At 38.3% G+C, this 24144-nt stretch overlaps 2 protein-coding genes across 7 annotated transcripts in view; both read right to left on the bottom strand.

Annotated features, from left to right (window-relative positions):
- Positions 1-528: 528 nt before the first annotated feature.
- klhl6 (kelch-like family member 6) lies at positions 529-13450 on the bottom strand. Of its 2 annotated transcripts, XR_013816645.1 has the most exons (8): positions 13052-13450; positions 12751-12916; positions 11019-11468; positions 8310-8547; positions 7995-8197; positions 2962-3175; positions 2094-2857; positions 529-1567 (listed from the first exon to the last, which is right to left on the bottom strand). XR_013816645.1 is itself a non-coding variant. In XM_079818688.1 (7 exons), exons 1-7 carry the CDS (start codon positions 13321-13323, stop codon positions 2556-2558), a joined length of 1845 nt encoding a protein of 614 aa, XP_079674814.1. In that variant the 5' UTR covers positions 13324-13426; the 3' UTR covers positions 928-2555. The 2 variants fall into 2 exon arrangements, 1 of the variants encoding a protein (XP_079674814.1); XM_079818688.1 differs by having other exon boundaries at positions 928-2857; positions 13052-13426.
- Positions 13387-24144, bottom strand: part of pak2a (p21 protein (Cdc42/Rac)-activated kinase 2a) — a 35910-nt gene continuing 25152 nt past the window's right edge. For 3 of the 5 annotated variants that reach the window (XM_079818699.1, XM_079818701.1, XM_079818698.1), the window contains 6 exons: positions 22852-22964; positions 19369-19486; positions 19183-19282; positions 18906-19102; positions 18623-18760; positions 13538-14933 (listed from right to left, as the gene is read on the bottom strand). In XM_079818699.1, coding sequence (XP_079674825.1) covers positions 14847-14933; positions 18623-18760; positions 18906-19102; positions 19183-19282; positions 19369-19486; positions 22852-22964 — 753 coding nt within the window. In that variant the 3' untranslated portion in view covers positions 13538-14846. Of the gene's footprint in view, positions 14934-18622; positions 18761-18905; positions 19103-19182; positions 19283-19368; positions 19487-22851; positions 22965-24144 lie in introns of all 5 variants that reach the window. The other 2 variants (XM_079818697.1, XM_079818700.1) reach the window with 1 other exon arrangement.

The raw sequence follows: 24144 nt of genomic DNA, 5'->3' as shown, positions 1-24144 counted from the left end.
AGTGGGCGGAGCTAAAGAGTCACAAGCACACCTATGTCAGACACAACAATGTGATGTATTGTGTGTGTGTGCTTGTGACATGGCATTATCCCTGGATAACTTTTGATGCGTTCGTGCTGTTATTTGCATTATATGCACTTGCGTGCCGATTACCAACAAAACAGACATTTGATGCTGTTTCAACTCATGGACAAACAAACACTCGGAAACAAACAAACACTTGCAGAACGCCGTTGCTGCTCTGGAAAAACAAACTGCATCCACTGTTTCCTTAACGCTGGGTTATTTGGGAAGCTGAACAAGGTTATCTTTCCCTCTCAACCCAAAACACACTTTAGTGACATTTGATTTCATGGTCTAAAAACAAAATGACAGCGCTGCCAACAGCTTCTGTAACCCAAACGAAGCTCGTTGCTCTCGCTCTGGTTGACGTGTGCACGCGCTCATCTGGAAGTGTCCATACAAGGAATTCTGCCCTTTATAACCTCATACAGGGCCATACTCGGAAAAAACTTTCCGAAACATATTCAGATTCTGAAGCAGTGTATTTGGCACAGAAATAGTCCGTCATATACGTCAAACTCGTTTTTTAATTGTATTTTGGCCATGTTTGGCATGAGAATCCAACTCTTTAACAGTGTAAATAAGTCAGAATGCATGAAATGGCATTAGACCCCTCCCTTTAAACTGACTTAAGAGTTAACGCAAGCAGCAACAGCTTTTTTTCTCTTCCATATTGTGACATACATCTGAGTGAAACGGAATATCGTAAAAAGAACAAATGTAGCGTGGGGACTTGGTTCTATCTATCGGTTGTTAATTGGATGGAGATAGATTTGAATGTGAGCTTGCAGTCGACTGTAAGAAAGGGGCAGGGTTCAAGTAGACTAAATGAAGTCTGGCATGTCACCAAAAAAATGTCATTTTACCGGAAGACAGTTGTATTTTATTTAAAAATCACGGTAAAAAAATTTAACATGCATGTGTATTGTTATCAATAAGATCAATAACATACATTTAGAAATGTACGAGTTTTCATTGTTTAAAAATGTTAGTACGTTTACCTAGATTGATAAATTGCATATTGTGTTCCTGATACCTAATGTGAATAGAATGTTATTAACTGCAACTGAATAAATATCTATGTATAAAAGCTGTACTGTAAATGTTAAACTTTTAAAGTGCAAGCGTTTCTTTGCTTGACAAAATGTGTAAAAACTGCAGAAGAGAACACTTCCAGTATCAATGTAATAGAGTTACATTGCTTAAAGGGATAGTTCACCCAAAAATGAATATTCCGTCATTTACTCACCTTCAAGTTGTTCCAAACTTGTATGAATGTCTTTCTTCTGCTGTACACAAAAGAAGATATTTTAAACAATATGGGGAACTAAACAGTTGATGGACCCCATTGACTTCCATAAGCCCCGTTTCCACTAAAATTACCCGGAACAATTTGTACCAGGAACTTTTTTCCCCCAGACCTGCTACTGTCTGCGTTTCCACTGCGGTCTAAAGTACCGTGAAGATTAGCCAAATTAGTCCAGAGACGTGGGACTGCGCGTGACTGTTCCTCCCAGTCAGCGATGGACAGTTATCATTTTTGTGCGATACTGTCTGCAACAATAACAAGTATGGAGGAGATGCAAGCAGCGCTGCTTTTGCTAGTTATGTATTGGTTTATTAAAGCTGTAATAAACAAAATTGCGTAAAAGAGACGAGCACTGATACTAAAGCGTATTCTGAAAGCTGGTAAAGCTAGATTTAAAATAAGACAACGTATGTTATAATCAGCTCAGCTATTACGGTCATTGACCGTGCGATTGCTGATACAACGCACGCCATCGGACAGAAAAAGCAAGATTGATATGTATTTACTGAACACAGAACGAACCTCGCAAAAGACTTTTAAAAAAGCTGGTTGAAATAAAATGCTGTTAGGAGTCAACCAATCAGCATGTTCAGCGCCCAAGTCCCACCCCCGAAAGTTCCCGAACTTTGAAAAAGTACTACCTCGCGAGCAGGGCCGTTTGGAGGGGGAAATATTTACCCGGAACTTCATTTAGACCCTGGTTCCTGCGGTCGAAACACACCGAATACCACCCCAAAGTTCCTAGTTCCTGGGGAAAGTTCCTGCGGTGGAAACGCGGCTATAGTAGGTAAAAAAAATACTACTGTATTCAAAATATCTTCTTTTGTGTTCAGCAGAACAAAGAAATTCATAAAGGTTTGTAACAACTTGAGGGTGAGTAAATGATGACAGAATTTTCATTTTTGGGTGAACTATTCCTTTAAGCCTGATCATACGATCTGAAAAATTGCTGGGTTATAAAACAACCATTTTGGCAACCCAGCACTGGGTAGGTATGTGAGGGGGTTCATCATTTATATTGACAGAAAAACTACCCAGCACCTGGGTAAAAATATTACACATAATGACCCAACAGGCTGAACCCAGCATTTTTAGTGTATGGGGCCTGAAAATGTTTTCCGAGTCATATACAGTATGAGTAAATCATCTAGTAAGATTGTAGTCTCTGAAGCGGTTACATATGTCATCCGGTGGCTGTTCCAGGCGTTATCCTGCGTATGTGTGTATAGGACTTCCTGAGAGTCACACTACCATGGTGAGATACTCCACGTGGAAGCACACACTCCTCAGTCAATTTTTTGGCCTCCGGGTTCCAGCAAAGAACGGTAGCAATCACCTCGTTCTTGTCGTCTCGGCCACCAGTAATGAAGAGCTTGTTATTGCAGGCAGCAATGCCACAGCTGGCCCTCTCACAGCCCAGCTGGATTATTAGCGTCCAGGAGTCTTCAAGAGGACTGTAGGAGAACAAGGCCTTCATCGCTCCACCTTTATTTTAGAGCAAGTCACATTTCAATCATCAGAGCATTGCAGTAACCTCAGTGTCTATGGTATTATTCAAGCTCTAACGTCAAGAAGTAAAAGGTACAAACCAACAACAAATATGGCGTCCTTAAAGGTCACTGCGTTTGTGCATTTGGCCTCAGTTGGCATTGGGCTTTTTAAGCTCCATTTATTTGATAGGGAATCAAAGCATTGCATGTTGTTTGTGGCTAGCTTGCCATTGGGGCCTCCACCTATCACAAAGATGCATTTGTCATAGCTGGCAGCAGAGAAGGAGCTCACACTCAGCATGAGAGGCGATGCCTGGAAGTAGGACAAAAACGCACACAAATAAAAACTCAACTCACGTGAATTGTAAAGAAAATTCCTGTATATATGTATTAAAGGATTAGTTCACTTTAAATTGAACATTTCCTGATAATTTACTCACCCCCATCTCATCCAAGATGTTCATGTTGTTCTTTCTTCAGTGGAAAAGAAATTAAGTTTTTTGAGGAAAACATTCCAGGATTTTTCTCCACATAATGTACTTCAATTGCAACCGATGGGTTGAAGGTCCAAATCAATCAAGGGCTTCAGAGGCTCTGCACAGTCCCAGGTGAGGAATAGGGTCTTATCTAGCAAAACCATCGGTCATTTTCAAGAAAAAATAAACATTTATATACTTTTTAACCAAAATTGCTCATCTTGCGCTGCTCTGCGACGTGCCACGGATTGCGCAATCACGTCGGAAAGGTTACGCTAGACGTAGGCAGAAGTACCGCCTCGTGTTTACAAAGCGCACATGCGAAGACTAATACGTCCTTTAGGAAAAAAAGATAAAACAGTGATGTCGGATGTTCGCTTGGGGTGGTACTTCCGCCTACGTCTAGCGTGACCTTTCCGACGTGATTGCGCAATCCGTGGTGCGTCGCAGATCAGTGGAAGATGAGCAATTTAGGTTAAAAAGTATATCATTATTTTTATTTTATTTTTTAGAAAATGGCTGATGGTTTCTCTAGATGAGACCCTATTCCTCAGCTAGAAGCCCTTCGACGCCCTTTGAAACTGCATTGATTTGGACCTTCAACAATTTGGTTGCCATTGAAGTTCATTATATGGAGAAAAATCCTGAAATGTTTTTCTCACAAAACTTCTTTTCCACTGAAGAAAGAAAGACATGAACATCTTGGACGGCATGGGCTGAGTAAATTATGAGGAAATTTTCATTTTGAAGTGAACTAATCCTTTAACAATCATAAATCCACTGAAAAGTTATGATTCAGACAATGATTGAATATTGAATGGCTAAGACTTTTAATTGTTTTGTTTTTTAGTAGATGTTTACATGCCCTCTCCTGAGATAAATATTAATAATGCATATACATTGCCAGGCCAAAAAAAAAAAAAAAGAGCTTTTTGCATTTAAATAGGCATACATTGCTGCTTAATATTTGTATGTTTTTAATGTTATATGTTTGGCAACAGTTCTTATAACCCTAATTGATGAAGTGTGTAGCTTTTCATTTCTTAAACAAACATATAGGAAGACACATCATGGCCATATTCCAGGATAACAATGTCAAGATTCATCCGGCTCAAATTGTGAAAGAATGGTTGGGAGTGAGCATGAAGAATCATTTTCACACATCAATTGGCACCTCTGAGTCCAGACCTTAAATTCATTGAAAGCTTTTGGGATGTGCTGGAGTAGACTTTACAGAGTGCTGGACTCTTGCATTGTCAATACATGATCTTGACCAAAACAATTGATGGAAATAACATCACAACATTTATTTCCATCAAGAGGTGCATACATTTTTGGTCAAGATCTTGTATTGACAATCCAAGAGTCAAGCACTCTGTAAAGTCTACTCCAGCACATACAACATATGTTTTTACATTACTTCAACTCATCAAAATAAGGTAAGCCATTTCAAACATTATGTTTTAAATTATACGAGATTCAACTTTTTTTTTAAGTCAGTTTAATGTAATTTAAGTTGAAATGACAGTCAAGTTGATTGTACTTAAAGGTCCCATGGCATGGCATTTTTCTATTATTTTATAGTGTTTCCTGAGGTGTACTTATATTGTTAGTATGATTTTTACATCATAAAATGTCATAATTTAGAAATAAAAGGCATTTTTTCTATACTGCTGTTTGCCCTGTGGCTGACTGCCCTGCTTCAAGAGGCGTGTCTGCTGTGAGACTTCAGGAAAAACGCCCACTGTTGTGATTGGCTGACATCTTTGCATTTTAAATGAGCGGAGGGGGCGTGGTTTAACGAGGCACGAGCAGGCACGAGTCTGCCAGAGACAGATGGACCTGTGTTCACTTCTCATCAGTTCTCTCAGCATGTCTCAGTTCAGGGTGAACTGTTGTAGTTACTAGAATATACTTCAGGTTATTAGTTTATTTCTAGTCAGAGGGGCTGTCACTCATGTCAGAAAGTTAGTAAATTATGGATCAGCGCTGACTCGAGACGCGAACCGTTTAGAACGATTCAGTCCGATTTGGTGAACTGGTTCGGTTCACTAAAAAGAACCGATTCAAAAGAATGATTCGTTCGCGAACAGGACATCACGGAGACGGAGCGATTGCTAACAAAGTTATTTATAGTAACTACTGAGTTATGAGAGCGTTGTCTGTCAGCGCGAGTTTATTGTGTTTGTATCTGAGAGTTCTGAATAAACACGAGTCCCAGTCACACCGAGTCCTCTTCATCATTATTCTACCAACTTTGTAACACATGCAATGTACCATTACAGCGAGATGAACGAGTTAGTAAGTTTGATTAAAGCATTATTTCTAGATATGTTCCAATCATATGAATAGCGTCAGTGATGCGCATTGAGTAACTTACACAGCGCAAACAAAGACACAACAGCAGTAATCGAATGTAATCCAGTTTATTGTGGGGAAAGCTGGCTAGCCTAGCCCAGATACCCTCACGCTTACCCCCCTTCTGCTTGATCTCACGCCGCGTTTGGTGCCTCCGCTGTGGGCCAGATGCAGTACTGGGGGTCGGGGATGTTGAAGGCCGAGCTTCGGCGTGTGTGAGGTTTATCTCTAAAGATGTTACTGCTGATGTTAAACAGAAAAGACTGTATGCACATTTTAGAACAGATAGACGCGACGAGGACGTACAAAACACTGACTCACAAGATAGAAAACACGAAAACACCGTTCTGTCGGGAGAGAGAGAAGCCACAGCGTGTGCACGAATAATAAATAATTAGCTACACATCAGAAATCAATGATCACAGATCAGAAGGAACTGAAGAAAGACTTCTATTTTCATTTGTACATCCAAACACTGAGAAACTGCCAGTTCACTCGTTCACAAGTAACGTTAATGATCTCTCGAGCGTTTGCATGGGCGTGCCAGATTCTCTGGGCGGAGGAAAGGGAGGAAACCGTTCCTGCTTGGACGTCAAACCAGGAGGCTTCAGGATTGGCTAGTCTGGCCTGTCATTTTCTCAAAGGCAGAGAGAGACAGCCAGAACTCGGGTTTACACCGATCAACATTTCTATCCACTTGGGGACAATATTCAGGCTAGGGGAACTCATATTAATGTTGAAATACCTCATAAAATGAAAATTTCATGCCATGGGACCTTTAAAAAAACAAAAACAAGGCAGCAAGGTTTTTTTGTGTATATGCATTAGTAGCACATACATCAATAGCACAAAAATGTTATTGTTTAAGGGTGCTTTCACACTAGCAGTTTTGGTGCGCACCCGGGTTCGATTGATGTCAGAGTTCGCTACGTTTGGATGATGTGAACGCGGTCTTCCGAACTCGGGTGCGCACCCGCAAACCGTACCAGAGTCCGCTTAAAAAGGGTGGTCTTGGGTACGGTTCATGTGAACTCCGGTACGGTTCGCTGTTGATGTGAACGCAATCGTACTAAATCGCGGAAGTGAACCGCTATTAATGACGTGATTTGATAAAAATGTGTTTGTGTGTGTTTCACTCATTTTCCTGACGAGCAGGACTGACATACTGCAAGCAGAGAGCTGTAAATCTCATTTCTGCTCGTCTTCAGCGTTTTTTAGAGCATTTGCAGTACATTTGCGGCATATAGACGCAAGTGCCATTATGTACTGAAGCTTTAGAAACAAAACCAACAGTTAAAAAACTAAAATATAAAAGTGAGGTGAGAAACACTATGCATTTCGCCGCCTTCACGCTCGCTGTCGTTACTAAGCAACTGGGTAAACAGCTGCTGCTTTGATGATGCAAACGCACCCCGGTTCGGAACCAAATAATATAATATGAACACAGTCCAGCGGGGGCACGGGGAGGGGGGAGCAATCGAACTCAGGTTCGGTCCAGGCAATCGAACCAAGTGTGAAAGCACCTACTGTCTTTTACTGTTTTGAGCCTTGGTGAGCATAACAGACTTCTTTCAAAAACATTAAAATTGGATCACACATACAGTAAAAATATAGTAATATTGTGAAATATTAATACAATTTAAAATAACTGTTTTCTATTTGACTATATTGGACATGTATTCATGCTATGCAAAAAAAAATGAAAATGAAAATATGCTGATTTAGTGCTCAATTATTAATAATGGTTCTTACTAATGTTGAAAATGTTTTTTGCTGTTTAATATTTTTGTTAAACGTGATTAAAAAAAATCTTTAGAAAGTCCAAAGAACAGTATTTATTTGAAATGGAAAATAATCCTTTATAATCTTAAACATTACAAATGTTTTTACAGTCACTTTTGATCAATTTAATGCACCTTTTCTGAAAAAAAAAAAAACTTACCCCAAACTTTTGAATGGTAGTGCATTTCAGTTTCCACTAAAATATTGAGCAGCAAAAACTGTTATCAACAATATTAATAATAATAATAATAATAATAATACAAATGAGCACCAAATCATATAGTCATCAATTGAATGCATACTTGCTTTAGATATTTAAAATGATCATACCACACTATCTATATGATCATATATTGATCATATATCATATTGTGGTAATGACTAATAAACACTCTTTCAATGAGGTTAATTAAAAATGAAAGGGTAGCTTATGTTTTTTGCTCACATTTTTACTACTGGCCTGTAGTTACAGAATTGCCCATACCAAATATTTACCATTGTGTCTTCAGAACTCACCTCTGTCCAGCAGTTATGAAATGGATCATAGGCTTCAACACTGTTTAATCTCTGAGTTCCATCAAAGCCACCCAAAGCATACACCTTTCCTCCAACAACTGCCATTTTGTGTCTCCAGCGTCCTGTGCTGAGGTACTCTATCTGGATCCATTTGTTCAATGATGCATTATACTTCCACACATCATGCAATGTTTCCTTGCCACCTGTTTTAAGTTTAAAACAATGTTTTACAAATGTCTTGCACATCAGCAAACTGCATAGTTACTGTCACTTTATCGCCATCTCAGTGAGTCAGTGTGATGTGTCAATGCTCACCTGATATGTAGACTTCGTTTCTGAAAGTGACACATGCAAACTCCACCCATTTCTTATTTTCATTCTCAGACTCCATCTCCGTGTTTGGTAGTTTTGCGACCTCCAAGCGGCTCCTGCGTAGTGGGTCCAGACAGGTCACTTCAGATACAAACTTCTCTTCCTTTGTGCATCCTCCGATGATCATAAACACCTCAGACTGGAACTCCCGCACTCTTGGTTTGGTGCGCTCTGAGATCACCTATAAACCAAGAGGATTTAACACAGGATGTCTCAGTTGACGCAAAATATTAGAGGGTTCGAAAGGTGACTGATAGGCCTGTAAGCTGCAAAAATAAATATAAAATATAGCTGCAAGCAGCCATTATCGGGGCCAAGCGCAAAGAAGAAGACAAGACATGCCAAAATGGCTGGCAATGTCAGATCAACTGCAGCAATGAGCAATTAAAGACCTATTAAGGTGATTTTAGGCAAAATGCACGGTTCACTCTCAAGACCCTTAAAAGGTACTAAAGACGTCGTTACAAAGTCCATCTCACTACAGTGGTTCTAAAATAACTTTATGAATCATCGAGAATAGTTTTTGTGCGCAAAAAAACCCTAAATAACGACTTATATAGTGATGACGATTTCAAAACACGGCCTCATGAAGCTTTGAAGCGTTATGAATCAGTGAGTCGAATCATGATTCGGATCGCGTGTCAAACCGCCAAACTGCTGAAATTTGGCGATCCAAACTGCTGATTCGACTCATTGATTCATAACGCTTCGAAGCTTCATGAGGCCGTGTTTTGAAATCGTCATCACTATATAAGTCGTTATTTAGGGTTTTTTTTGCGCACAAAAACTATTCTCGCCGATTCATAGTTATTTTAGAACCACTGTAGTGAGATGGACTTTGTAACGACATCTTTAGTGCCTTTTAAGGGTCTTGAGAGTGGACGTGCATTTTGCCAATGGAGGCCTTTCAGAGCAATCAGATTTCAACTAAAATATCTTCATTTGTGTTCCGAAGATCAACGGAGGTCTTACGGGTGTCGAACGACATGAGGGTAAGTAATGACAGAATTTTCATTTTTGGGTGAACTAACCCTCTAAAGGTATGGTGCTGATGGCACATACCAAATTTCGTAATGATACACCAATTCATTTGTAAAGTATAGCATTTTATATCATAATACTGCATTGTAGTCAATGGGAATTTCATGTTTTGTTCTATTATAGCGCCACCAAGAGGCACAATCCTCCCATTTTTGGATGTGTCCTCAGAGTGAGCCCATATATGTGTGTGTCAATTTTGGTGAAAATATCTCATTTCATTTTAGAGTTATAGACATTTATATGAAAAAACGCGTAAAAAATGATTTTACTAACCCTTTTTTCAATATTTTGACATTTGGGCAGTTAAATTAACCTATCGGCCTATGTTTCCGAACTTCTGACACTGGTTTCGTCTCGATCGGACTAGCGGTTTCGAATATATCAGCTAATGTTTTTAAAGCGCTAAATTACCACACTGCACAAACCATACGCCAAAACCTGGCAAGTCTGGTATCGTTGGATTCAGGAGAGTTATAAGAAGAAAAAAAACTCCACTAGGTGGCGCTGTTTAGAAACTTCTCAGGCTCCTTCTGGGCATCGTGCTGAGGACCCATACAGAGTTTCGTAACAATCCGTTCACGTGTTCATAAAATCCAGCATTTTAGCACATAATTCAAAATGGCCGACAGCCAAAATGGCCGATACGGTAAAATTGGATATCAGTCGACTCGGCATGCCGTCCTGAATCTAACGAGTCCACATTTATGACAAAAAGTTCAAAAGTTATAAGCAAAAACAGCCCTTTTTCGTATCACCGGATCAGTAGGTGGCGCTGTGCCGAAACGCTGCATGTTGCCTCAGGTCATGCTTTTGAGGTAAAATTCCAAGTTTGGTTTGAATACGATAAAGCGTTGCGGAGATATAGCCTTAAGTATATTTTCGCAACCGCTACGTAACATTTGTTTGCGCGTTTATCGAAAAATATTTACGAATCAACTTGATTTGCAAGTTTTTTTGTCAGCATGGTCTGAAGATGATCTGGTTCAATTTTCGTGCAAATCGGATGAACCGTCTAGGAGGAGTTCGCAAAAATAGGTTTTTCGGAAAATTCTAAATGGCGGGAAAATTGGTGCAACGTCATAGGGTGCAATCGAATCGGCTTGAGCCAAGGAATCAGAGAAAAAAATAATTTAGTTTCTAGCCCTTATGGTTCAAAAGTTATTAGCATAAACATGAGTCAAACTTTGGACTGATAACTTTCCCACAAGCGGTTTATTGGGCTGCCATATACTTCAATGGTGGAAGAAGAATAATAATAATAGGAACGCTAACGGTTTCAATAGGTGTCTTCGCACCTTCGGTTCTTGGCCCCTAATAAATGTATATGTCATATGTAAGCAAAGTGGATGTTATGATGTAAATATGCCAAAATTGATTGAAGTCAGAATCTAATTAAGAGCTTGGGAATCAAATCAATGTGAGAAATTTGTATCAATACCCTGCCCTAAAATTCAAGGACGAAAAACACTTATGAAATACACTTCCTCCAAAAAGGCTTGCCATGTCATTATGACGCACAATTATAATTCCTAAGCTTGTTTTTCACTTCCTTTTTGAATGAACTGTCTTGTGATCAGCATTCAAAAGAAAGGTCACCTTGATAAAACTGACCTCTTTCCCTGAGAGGTGATAAACCCGGGCTTCCTGCAGCAGTGGGAACACCTCGGCACACTGGCGGATCAGCGGGTCTCCTTCCACCCTTTCTACAAAGTACCATGGGTCCAACAACGGCAGTCGCACATGTGTGAGGACATGGGGCAGCAGAGCCAGCCTTTCATCCTCTCGGGCCCTGACCCAACGTATAACCACGTCAAACACCTGTTCCTCCTCTGTTACCCCCAAGTCATCATGCTGAAGCAGACTGACCAACACATCTGCAGGAAGCTCCAGGATCTCTTCATGCTCCACTACTTGAGAGAAGTTTTGGATAATGTAGGCATGGACTTGGGCTTTCAAAGTCTCCAACGAGTGGGCGTCAGCTAGATGCAGGATGCCCACACAGTTTTCCGGATGTAGGGCCTCTGCTAAGTAACTGGCACAGGTGTCCACTATACGTGGAAACTGCAAACGTAGATTAAATTTTAAGTCATTATAGAGCATAACATTTTTGAACATAAATTTTACGCATTTATGGACAGTACCTTTTACAGAAGTTTGGGGTCAGTTAAAGAAATGCATATTTTTATTCAACAAGGATGCATTAAATTGATCAAAAACGACAGTAAACACTTGTGTAATACTACAAAAGATGTATCTTTTAAATAAATACTGTTCTTGTGAACTTTCTATTCATCAAAGAATCCTGAAGGGTTTCCACAAAAATATTAAGCAACGTTTTTACAACATTGATAATAATAGTAAGAAATATTTCTTGAGCACCAAATTAACATATTATTAGAATTATGATTTCTGAAGGATCATATGTGACCCTGGACCACAAAACCAGTCATAAGTCGCATGAGTATAGCCAACAATACATTTTATGGGTCAAAATTATTTTTCTTTTATCCCAAAAATCATTAGGATATTAAGTAAAGATCCATGAAGATATTTAGTAAATTTCCAAACGTAAATATATAAAAAATATATTAGTAGTAGTAATATGCATTGCTAAGGACTTCATTTGGACAACTTTAAAGGCAATATTTAATTTGTTTGCACCCCAAGTTGGATCTTGGCCAAATATTGTCTTATCCTAACAAACCATACATGAATGGAAATATTATGTATTCAGCTTTCATATGATGTATAAATCTGTCTCAATTAAAAAAAGAATTGACCTTTATGACTGGTTTTGTGGTCCATGGTTACATATATATGTATGCCTATATGACATTGAAGACTGGAGTATGGCAATATTATTGTTTAACCTTTTTACATTCGTTTTATGCTTTTATTGCTTTAATAATCTGAAATCAAATTTGGCCTTGGCAGCAATTTCAATATACCTAGGTTTGTGCAAATATTTTATGATATAAAAGCTCTATATCATCTATATTTAGCAAACATATGACTCCACCCAGGTACCTCCAGATGTGACAACTAAACTGTTATGGAAAATATCCTCTCAGTAAACAATGTTCATTTTCACTTCCCTGTTATGCTTGGTACTTTAAGGTGGTTTTGATGGCTTCTCCTCAACAACAAAAAAAAACTTACGAAGTAGCCTACCACAAATGTTGCAGTGGGGAAGTAAAAAGTGAAGTATAAATGTCATGTGTATCAAGCACAAACTTAACGAAACAAAACAATTATACTTTACAGAGACCGTTACAGATAGGCGAGTTACTCTATCATCCAATCATGTTAGTGTTCATGAGAAAGTATATTTGTTAGTACAAACCTGAAAAAGGCTGGCTGCCTCAAGCATTCTCTGAACATTGTCCTTGGTAATAGTGACTTTGCTGGTGTAAGTGTATTCTAACAGGATTCTCATGGTGTCAGCATCAAGGCCTTTAAGATTTACATTTTCTTCATGTTTTTCTCTCAAGTCATTACAAAACATTGCTCTGTAACAATATAAAAGCAAATAGTACATAATTCCAATTTATTGAGACTTAAAAAAATCTTTACTTGCACTAGAAACACAATCATCTATATATTTTTTTCTCTGCACATCACATCCAAATGTGCTACTGGCTGACCTGAAATAATGACTGGCTGCAGCAAGGACCACACGATGACACTGGAAGCTCTGGCCCTGTACGTGGAGATTGACGTCTGTCAAGCTGTCCTCCAGCCGAAGACTGTGCAGTCCATCCTGCAGATAACCAGCAAACACAGAGTCTTCAAACACAACCTGACCATCTTCCCGGTTCTCTTGTATCGAGCTCTCCAGCATGCTCAGACCCCCTGCTGAAGCTTCTTTCTTGGCAGATGAAGGGCATTCAGAGTTATTCTCTAAAGTGTCAGCCATGATCTGGAGTCCCACATGCAAAAGTTACAGAATAAAGTTGAACAGCATGTGATTACTAGACATCGGTGAAACACTACAGCTTAAAGCTGACTTGTTCTCTTCTAACACGCAAGCTTCCTGTTTTGATAACGGCCTACAAAGAGGAAGTGCTGAAACCTCTCAAACGCAGCTCTGCAACTACACAAGTTACTTGGATTATGCCTGTGAATATGTTGTCCAAAACTTGTGTATTTTAAGTAAATTACGGGTAAATATATCATTTCACATGTTCAGACTATAAAACAGGTCTTACTGCTTCATTAAAAACAAGAAAACACATCCCTAAATCAACTTATCTTCCTTAAACCTCACAAAAAGAATTTCTATTCAAGTGCAGAGATTATTAAAAACTACAGTCTGTCCAAACAGGATCCATGGTAATACTAACACAAATTTCTTTTAGATTTCATCAACTGTAGTCGGTAGTACCCCAACCATCTCTTTTAAGATTCATAACAGAATGATGCAAGTTCTAGAAATGTACCAGTCCATGTTAGAGGTTCAACCATCTTTGCTCCAGGTCTATTTTAATAATAACTTACAAAGGATGTGTTTTGAGATGGTTTCATCATCAACAAAAACATTGTGTCTCATAGGAAACAAGCAGAAAACAGACAGAAAGCGTATTTACTCAATTGGAATGTCTGAAAATGTCTCTCATTGAAATATTGTTAAAAAAACAGTTAGATTTAACATGCAAAGAATATAGCAAATTATTCAGTTCTATGACAACCACTGAAGACGCATTAAACTCTGGTATTCCGTCAGATTGTTAGTTAAAATATAAAATACTGTGTACGTACACATAAATATAAAACAGCTTGTCAAAAATGTCCTGATTCCTGTTCTTTTTCCCAATTTCTGTATGCTAATCAAAATACACAATATACAAAACGCTTTAATAAACTTTAGGTTTTGCAATAAAAAATTAAAAACAGAAATGGTTCATTTAATTTCATACAGCAAAATTGTTCCATTTTGTTGAGACAAGTGAAGGCAAATAGGTAGTAGGCACAAGTGACAGGTCAATAGGAGAGGGTGGGATAAATTCAAGTATTACACTCTGGAAGACAAAATACTTTGTTAGGCCAGAGCTCAACAATACTTAATACTAATAAAATACAAGAGAATTCTGACAGAAATGCATGAAATGTTCAGGTACACACTGACCGATGCAATGGTGTCAAACCGTTTACATAAAACCAATAAAATGAGAGACATCAGTAGAAAACAAGAGAGGTCTACAGTCAGTGGCTCCTCTGGTTTTGTAGCCCCTTCAGGAACATTAAAGGAGAGTTTGGTGTGAGGAGGCAAGACGTGGTGATTGTGCAAGTTAGTCGCCCAGGTGGAGATGACTAAGGTCTTCAGGGCTCAATAGCAAAGGTCCTTCACGGGACTAGAAGGGGACTCTGCCGGAGTGATAGAGGTTCTCACAGGAATCGGTCGCGAGAAGGAATTTGGGCATTGGCACAGTGACAAAAGGGCTAGCGGTTACTCTTCATTGCCTCCTTGGCAGCAAGTATGAGGGGAGTGAGGCTGGAAAGAGGCTTGGCCAGCTTGAGGAAAGGATGCTGCAAGAGACAAAAGGACATTAGTACATTTTCTGGCAGATTATCTAGTCATAGATAATTACATAATTACTTCTCGAACAACTCCATAGTCTATTCCAGGGGTTCCCAAACTTTTTGTCAGCCGATCCACTTAGATGTACAACATTTCACTTGATGTACCCCTTGATAATTCAAGTTAATATTTCAATAATTTAATAACACATTTGCATATTCACAGTTCTCTGATGACTGTTAATAGTCACATGACATGCCAGTAAACACTTTTTAAGATCAAATTCTCACTATTAACTAACTATTAACTACAACTTTACTGCTTATTAATAGTAAGGTAGTTGCTAAGTTTAGGTATTGGGCTGGTTTAAGGGATGTAGAATATGGTCATGCAGAATAAGGCATTAATATGTGCTTTATAAGTACTAATAAACAGCTAATATCCTAGTAATATGCATTAGCAACTAGTTAATAGTAAGAATTGGACCCTAAACTAAAGTGTTACCTTCATTTTTTAGTAAGTGTTTTACTTTTTTATTGTTTTTGTTTTTTTAAATATTTAAATGAAAATATTATTATTAACTTTATAAAAAACAAAGTGAGAAACATATTACTGTTGCAAATTAAAATTGTACTGCAAAGTAAATGAATATTTGATAATTATATTTCATTTTTCACTTTCAAACATTCAAAGCTTTTATTTTGGCGGAATACTGGCGAAATGCTGCAAACTTCTGTATACAAAATGTTGGAAATTATGCAAATGTAGCTAAAGAGAAACTGGCGCACATAACAGTCCTAAATGCACATTAAATTCGAAGCATGTGCAGTTTGTGAGAAGCAGCGTTTACTCTGAACAAGCTGCTGTGTGCATGTTAACGGTGTTGGGGGTAACAAGTTACAAAATAACGGATTACACTAACGATATAACTTTTATATAAGTAAAGTAACGCATTACACTAAAAACATCGGTAACTACACTACTTTACTAGACAATAGGAATGCGTTACCCAAGCCGTGTTTGCCTGTATGTAAAGTTCTGATCTGTTTAAGTGCTGCGTGCATGCGTGCAGCCTGTGTGTGTTTGAGTGACGTAGCTGCTGCCTGCAAAATAGAGAGGGAATGGAGACAGAGACAGGGGGTTTCGGCCAGTGGCGATATTCACATTACTTTCAGTTTATTGCTCGAAAGGACAAAAATATTCGTGTGAAATGCACTCTATGCCCAGGGGACAAGTGTCTTTCAACTGCTGCCAACTCAATGAGCAACCTGTCTAAGCATTTGTCAGCCCAGCATGGTAATACAAAACTTGTGGCGAAAGATCCTGCTCGCCGGTTATTTGAAGGAGTCACTCGAGCAGCCGACCTGCCTAAACAAGTGAAGCTTTTCTCAAGTCTTGGAGCGCAGCAGGTAACACAAACAGAAATTAACAGGCTAGTTGCAGGGTTCACTGTAGAAGACATGCTTCCCCTGTCGACCATTGAATCGTCCAGGTTTAGAAAAATACCCATGACTCGCAAGCCAACGTCCGACAATGGGATGACGTGAATTTTCTATTTATTTAATTAATTGCATTTTCTGTTTCCTTTTTATGGGATTAAGTGCATTTCTGTTTTAATTTTTTGGAATAAAGTGACCTTTATGTAGGCCTGTCGCGATAGTCAGTAAATAAATTAATCGCGCAATAAAAAAAAAAAGAGCTTGATAATTTTTCCGGCCGCTATAATTTCCAGCGTCCATTTTTATATATTTTGCTCTTGAACAAACAATAACAACAACACAGAGAATTTTGAGTATTCTCATATTAGGAGTCTTAAATTAGTTAAATAACGTCTTAAATTAACTTAAAGAGTTGTGAGGAAATGAGATGCGCCGGACAGCGCATGAGATCCGCGGCATGTTAGGCAGCGGCTGTTCTTAAAGTGACAGGACCAATGATGATGCCTGTCATTAATGTTCATCAAAGAACAACGGGAACAGAGAAAATTGCAGCTTTAATGATGATTAATCTATATTTAATTTATTATTTATGCAGTTAAGAAAGGTGTTTGATAACTATTACATTTCTGTATATGTCTAACAGGGAAGGCCACAGGTAAAAATAACATTTATTATAATGGGTTTATGTAAAGATTGTTTTAAGTTCACTTAAATTAAAAAGGTTTTTTTTTTAAGCCTAATAAATGTTGAAATTGGTAGCTTTCAGTTATACTGTAATGTACGTCATTAATGTTTCATAGAGACATCAGTGATACTGGCCTTCATTCATAAAAACATGACAATACAACACATATTTAAAATATGCTGTCAATAAATTGTTTCTACATTAATTTGGAGTAACTGAAATTATTACAATATCAAAACATTATAAACGTATTAATCGTGATTAATCAGACATTTTTTTGATTAATTAGTTATTTTTTTTAATCGATTCCCAGCACTACCTAAAACACAATCCATTGCAGTTTTCCCAGCTGTTTATTCAAGTGCATTTTTTTGTTAACAGACTGAGAGTCCACTGCTTTTTCTGTTTTGGTTGTTTTGTTCATTAATTGTGGATATTTAAAATGCTTTCCGTTTTCAGTTTTAAATAGTCTTTAGAAATAAAAGTTTATTGATCTTTGAAAAGGTGTACCTGCATTATTATGCCATTATCATTATTTAAGATGAAAATGGTCTCAGAACGACAATATTATCGTTTATTGCAATAATTTCTTGGCCAATTTATCGTGCAGCAAAATTTGTTATCGTGACAGGCCTACCTTTATGTTTATATTTTTCATTGACCACTTCATATTTTTTTTGCCACAAATCTAAATAAAGCTTGTTTTGTTCTCAGGAGAAGAGATTTGTTCTCATGTTTCCCAAAGCCTGTGCTTTGAAACTTGTGTGTTGACCCCATTTTAAAATGACCCCACCATAGCCTCCTTTATCCTGTTGTTTGTGCATTTTACAGTGATGCATACACTCTAAAAAAATGGTGCTATATGGCACTAAATGTGTTTCTTGGCTCGTAATCATAGGGGAACCACTTTTGGTGCTATCTAGCACCATATCTTAACATGTTCTGTATATGGTAGGGGTGCTATATAGCACCTCAGTCATCCCAAAGAACCTATACAGCACCAAAAGAGGTTCCCCTATGATAACAAGACAAAGACTTTTAGTGCCATAGAGCACCATTTTTTAGAGTGTATTTCTTTGTGCAGACAGGGACATTGTTCTTTCATATGGTTTTACTTGCCATTTTGTATACAGTGATGTTAGGGCTATGATCCATTTATCTACACATGGTAAATTAAGAAACGGGAAAGTAAAGTAATAAGTAGTGAAGTTACTTTTCAAATGCAGTAACTAGTAAAGTAATCTCATTACAATTTACAGAAGTAACTAGTAACTAATTACTTTTTTTGAGTAACTACCCCAACACTGCATGTAAATTGAACACAGTGCCACAATTCACACTGAAACACGCCGCGCAACAGATTATATACTTATTTAAACTGCAGTTTTATTTCAATAAATTGTGCAGCCCTATTTATCCATTTTAATTTTAAATTAAATTTGATTAATTATTAGCTTTACATCAACTCACAAACCCTGAACCCTCATTTGGGAACCCCTGGTCTATTCAAATGGAGTTGTTAACAAACAAATCTCATTTGTTGGGGCATTTTGCGATTCAGCTTGCTTCTTACTTGCAAGAGTTCTTTTCCTCCACCTCTCTTCTCCACATCCATCTCGAGACAGCGGTTTAGGAAGTCTCTAAAAATGGGTGACAGCTTCTCTGGGTTCTGGAGTTCTGGGGTGCCATTAGTAGCGATGAGGTACAGCGCCTGCAGACGAACATTATCCATTAATGCAATAAATCTTTTCTTTAAAAGTTAAACAGATCACTTGAGCCATCATCAATAATTACAAAAAGACTTTACAAATGAATGCGAGATCGAGTAATAAAAGTACAGGACAAGAAAGCCTCACCCTCAGAGGATTCTCATTGAGATAAGGAGGTTCACCCTCTACCATCTCAATGGCCATGATACCCAGAGACCATATGTCCACTTTGGGACCGTAGGCTTTACGTGTGACCACCTCAGGGGCCATCCAGTAGGGTGTTCCTACCATGGTGCTCCTCTTACTTTGCTCAGGAGTGATTTGAGCACAGAACCCAAAATCGGCTGAAAAGAAGAGGAAACAATTTTTACAAAATATGCTGACATGATGAAGCCACGACTTGGCAGTGGGATCATGGACTCACTTAGCTTGACAGAACCGTCCATTCCTAATAGAACATTGTCACTTTTGATGTCTCGATGGATGACCTGGTTCGAATGAAGGAACTCTAGAGCTTGCAAACACTGTGAAGGAATCAGACCACAATGCTTAGGCGGTGATGGGAAAAACAAACAGTTCAGATCTCACAACTATGCCAGAAATACTGTACCTCTCTGCAGACAGCAGCAATTTGTGCCTCATCCATGCAGGTTTCTGTTACCACATCGGTCAGAGAGCCTCCAGCCAGGTACTCCATCACCACAAAAAGCTCATCTCCAACCAAGAAGCTACACACATACACAAGAAAAAAGAAAGTAGATGTTACAATAGATGGCTGGATTGGAAACATGTGCACAAAATAACATTACTACTTGAGACATGTGCAGTCGCCCTGTCCCATGTGTAGAAAAACACCCCCAAAGCATGATGCTACCACCCCCATGCTTCACAGTAGGGATGGTGTTCTTGGGATGGTACTCATCATTCTTCTTCCTCCAAACACGTTTAGTGGAATTATGACCAAAAAGTTCTATTTTGGTCTCATCTGACCACATGACTTTCTCCCATGACTCCCAGAGACTTTGACTCCCAGACATCTTTAATGATGTCTTATGATTCAACCGCAACTATCGCCCGTCAAGAACTACTACACCGCTTTACAACTATAGGACAGGAAGAGCTAAATAAACTTATCATTGCATCTAAACCAACAACATGTTTATTAGATCCAATACCCACTAAACTACTGAAAGAATTGTTACCTGTAGTGGAAGAGCCTCTTCTCAATATTATTAACTCATCTTTATCTTTAGGTCATGTTCCAAGAATATTCAAGTTGGCAGTCATAAAACCTCTCATTAAGAAGCCACAATTAGATCATAATAACCTGGCAAATTACAGACCAATTTCAAATCTTCCATTTATGTCTAAAATACTAGAAAAAGTTGTGTCCGCTCAATTGTGCGCTTTCTTGCAAGAAAATGATATCTATGAAAAATTTCAATCAGGATTCAGGCCGCATCATAGCACAGAAACTGCACTCGTTAAAATCACAAATGATTTACTTCTAGCTTCTGACCAAGGCTGTATCTCAATACTAGTTCTACTCGATCTTAGTGCTGCGTTTGATACCATAGATCATAAACTACTCTTAGATCGACTTCAAAATTATACTGGTGTTCAGGGACAGGCATTAAACTGGTTTAGATCGTACTTATCAGACCGCTACCATTTTGTCTGTCTAAATGGGGAAAAATCAAAGATGACGTCAGTAGACTATGGGGTGCCGCAAGGATCCGTGTTAGGCCCTCTGCTATTCTCTATATATATGCTGCCACTTGGTAATATTATAAGAAAACATGGAATTAATTTCCACTGTTATGCTGATGACACTCAATTATATATTTCATCACGACCGGATGAAAACGCTAAATTATCTAAACTGACAGCGTGTGTTGAAGATATTAAATACTGGATGACGTGTAATTTTCTGCTATTAAATTCAGATAAAACGGAGGTGTTACTTATTGGTCCAAAAAACTGCCCACAAAACCTCTCGCAATACAATTTTACCTTGGAAGGATGTCCTGTCACTTTATCCACTACAGTAAAAGACCTGGGTGTTATATTAGACCGCAACCTGACATTCGAAAATCATATTTCATATGTTACAAGAACGGCATTTTTCCATCTTAGAAACATTGCTAAGCTACGTAACATGCTATCTATTTCTGATGCAGAAAAGTTAGTTCATGCATTCATGACCTCGAGATTAGATTACTGTAATGCTTTATTAGCTGGTTGTCCTGCATCCTCAATAAACAAACTACAGTTAGTCCAAAACGCGGCTGCTAGAGTTCTTACTAGGTCAAGAAAATATGATCATATAACACCAATTTTATCATCTCTACACTGGTTACCTGTGAAGTTCCGTATCAATTACAAACTATTGCTACTAACCTATAAAGCCCTAAATGGTTTAGCTCCAGTGTATCTAACGGATCTTCTATCGCCCTACAATCCATCGCGCTCTTTAAGATCACTAAACTCGAGGCTTCTGGTCATTCCTAGGATATCTAAGTCCACTAAAGGAGGGAGGGCATTTTCACATTTAGCTCCTAAACTCTGGAATAGTCTTGTGGAGGTGTACAATTTTGTCTCTAGTGTCTTTGGACAGCTCTTTGGTCTTGGCCATGTTAGTAGTTGGATTCTTACTGATTGTATGGGGTGGACAGGTGTCTTTATGCAGCTAACGACCTCAAACAGGTGCATCTAATTTAGGATAATAAATGGAGTGGAGGTGGACATTTTAAAGGCAGACTAACAGGACTTTGAGGGTCAGAATTCTAGCTGATAGACAGGTGTTCAAATACTTATTTGCAGCTGTATCATACAAATAAATAGTTAAAAAATCATACATTGTGATTTCTGGATTTTTTTTTTAGATTATGTCTCTCACATTGGACATGCACCTACGATGACAATTTCAGACCCCTCCATGATTTCTAAGTGGGAGAACTTGCAAAATAGCAGGGTGTTCAAATACTTATTTTCCTCACTGTATATATATATAGCCTATATAATATATAGCGGTCCCCTATTTTTTATATGGGACCCTTCAAAAATACAATTATGGCTAAGCCACTGTTTCACACACGTTAATTCACACACCACTGCCAAAATGTGTCATGCATTGATCAGTCAAAACTGAATAATCGTTGATTCAAACCTTTTTCAGCAGCTGTGAGGGATGAGTACAGACCAGTCTACGGTTTAAAACTTGCAGATGTCCTAGTCAGTGTGCACACAATGATGGACAGGAGTCATAGTCACTTATTCGTCATTCAATTAAAGCCATTCAACTGTGCTCTCAGAGTTGGTTATGTTTATAAAGAGGTGTAATCCACGCTGGATCACTCTCCCACTCTTTACTCTAATACAGATACAACTTCTTTATGCAGATACAACTGTATATTTATGCCACTTTAGCATTGCGATCACTTGAATATACAGCTACAAGATATTGCGCTAAAAACCCTTCAGTCATGAATGAGCGCGTCTGCCTGTTGATCGCTGATTGGCTGGAAGTGTGTGCTCGTCGGCGACGTCAACACCAATGCCAGCTGACTCTGCATGTTACTCTCAAACCATTGGTAGGCAAACTCATGAACTCGAACGTGATATCAACAGTTTTTTATATATAGAATTTTTCTCCGCAGCCAAACGCCGCACGCCGGAGATCCGGCACGGTGCCGGAATACTTTAAGCCCTGTATATTCTGGCTGACCCACCAGTGATCTCGTCACACCCCTAATTATTATTGTCACTTCCATAGACATCAGTGTGTATTTTACAAACTCTAAATGCATGGTTTTGCTGGTACTGTATATTTAAATGTCTGAAACCTAAAATAAACATTATGTGGTTGAAAACACTGAATAGTTGTTATATATGACAAGTGCTGAGCGTCTGCCTCTGCCTCAGCGCCAGCCAAAGCGCGAACGCACATTTTAATTTAGCAGTTGATCACATGATGCACTGAACATTCCAATCACACTTGTGTGATCATATGCTCCAGGGACCATCTAAGACTGACAACATCGGTGTGATCGTACGTGTGAAAGGGTTAAATGGCTTTAAGGGCTGTAACTACCTGTCTACGAAGTTAACAATGTTGGGGTTCTTCATCTCCTTCATCACCAGAATCTCATTGATGATCAGCTCCTTCTTGGGCTGCTTCTGTAGGTTAATCTGCTTGATAGCGACCTATGAAAACACATCACTGTCAGTTCACTTGGCCTATGTCAACTAAACCAAAATTAAATTCACAGTTAAATTGTTCAGTGAAAAAAATAAATTTAACGATAATTCAGTGTGATTAATTATACTAAATACACTAGCATTAAAAGTTTGTGGTCTGTAAGATTTTTTAAATGTTTTTAAAAAAAGTCTCTTATGTTCACCAATGCTGCATTTATTTGATCAAAACTATAGTAAAAACAGTAATATTGTGAAAAAAATGTTTTCTCTTTTAATATATTTTAAAAGTATTTTATTCCTGTGATGGCAAAGCAAACTTTTTTTAGAATTATTACTCCAGTCTTCAGTCACATTGGCCCTCATTTATCAATCTTGCGTAGAAACAGGCGTATATGTTGGCATAAGATTATGCTTACACTCCTCTCACCGCCTGATTTATGAAAGTGTGCGCACCTCTGAAATCCAGGCGTACGCAAAACCTGCCCTTGATAAATGCCGCGGCTGAAAACGATCGTCATTAGAATAACACGCCCCTATATATTCAAGTCTCTGCCTCCCCCACGCCCTCATTTTACACCATGGACACTCGGAAGACGGCAAAGAAGCGAAACTTCTCTGACGTGGAGATCGAGACCATCACCAGGGAAGTGGAAAAATAACTAAATTGTTTTATTTGGGAGTTTAAAGAGTGGGATTAAAGGCGCCCACAAAAAGGTGTACGGTGGAAATTCAGTTTAAATAGCTCTTTGGATGAGAAATTACCTATCACAATTCATTATTTTACAGCACGTGTTTTGAAATAATATGCATTTAATTTCGTATCACATCACATGTATTGGGGTGTACAATAGTGATGATGATGTGATGTGGAGTACCATTCATTCACATTAATATAATTGCATGACAATTTGTTAGATTCTTATTATTATTATGATTTGTATTATTAATGACGCTTATTGTTATTTAGAAGAAGAATGTCGTTATTATTATTATTTATTTTATTATTATTTAAAAGAAGAAGAATGTCATTTTTATTATTTTGTCAGTCTGAATTATATTCAGTCCCAGTCCGTGCGCAGCTGCCGGGCCTAACCAACGTCAGGTAAAGCGCACTGGCTCGCAACTGGAGGAATACATATCAAATGCTTTGGTCACACAAATTAAACATTGAAGTCCATGTTGCACA

This window comes from Gobio gobio (assembly GCF_949357685.1).
Source record: "Gobio gobio genome assembly, chromosome: 6".
NCBI lineage: Eukaryota > Metazoa > Chordata > Actinopteri > Cypriniformes > Gobionidae > Gobio > Gobio gobio.
The sequence above is the reverse complement of the archived record's forward strand: the minus strand, read 5'-3'. Positions and strand labels throughout refer to the sequence as shown.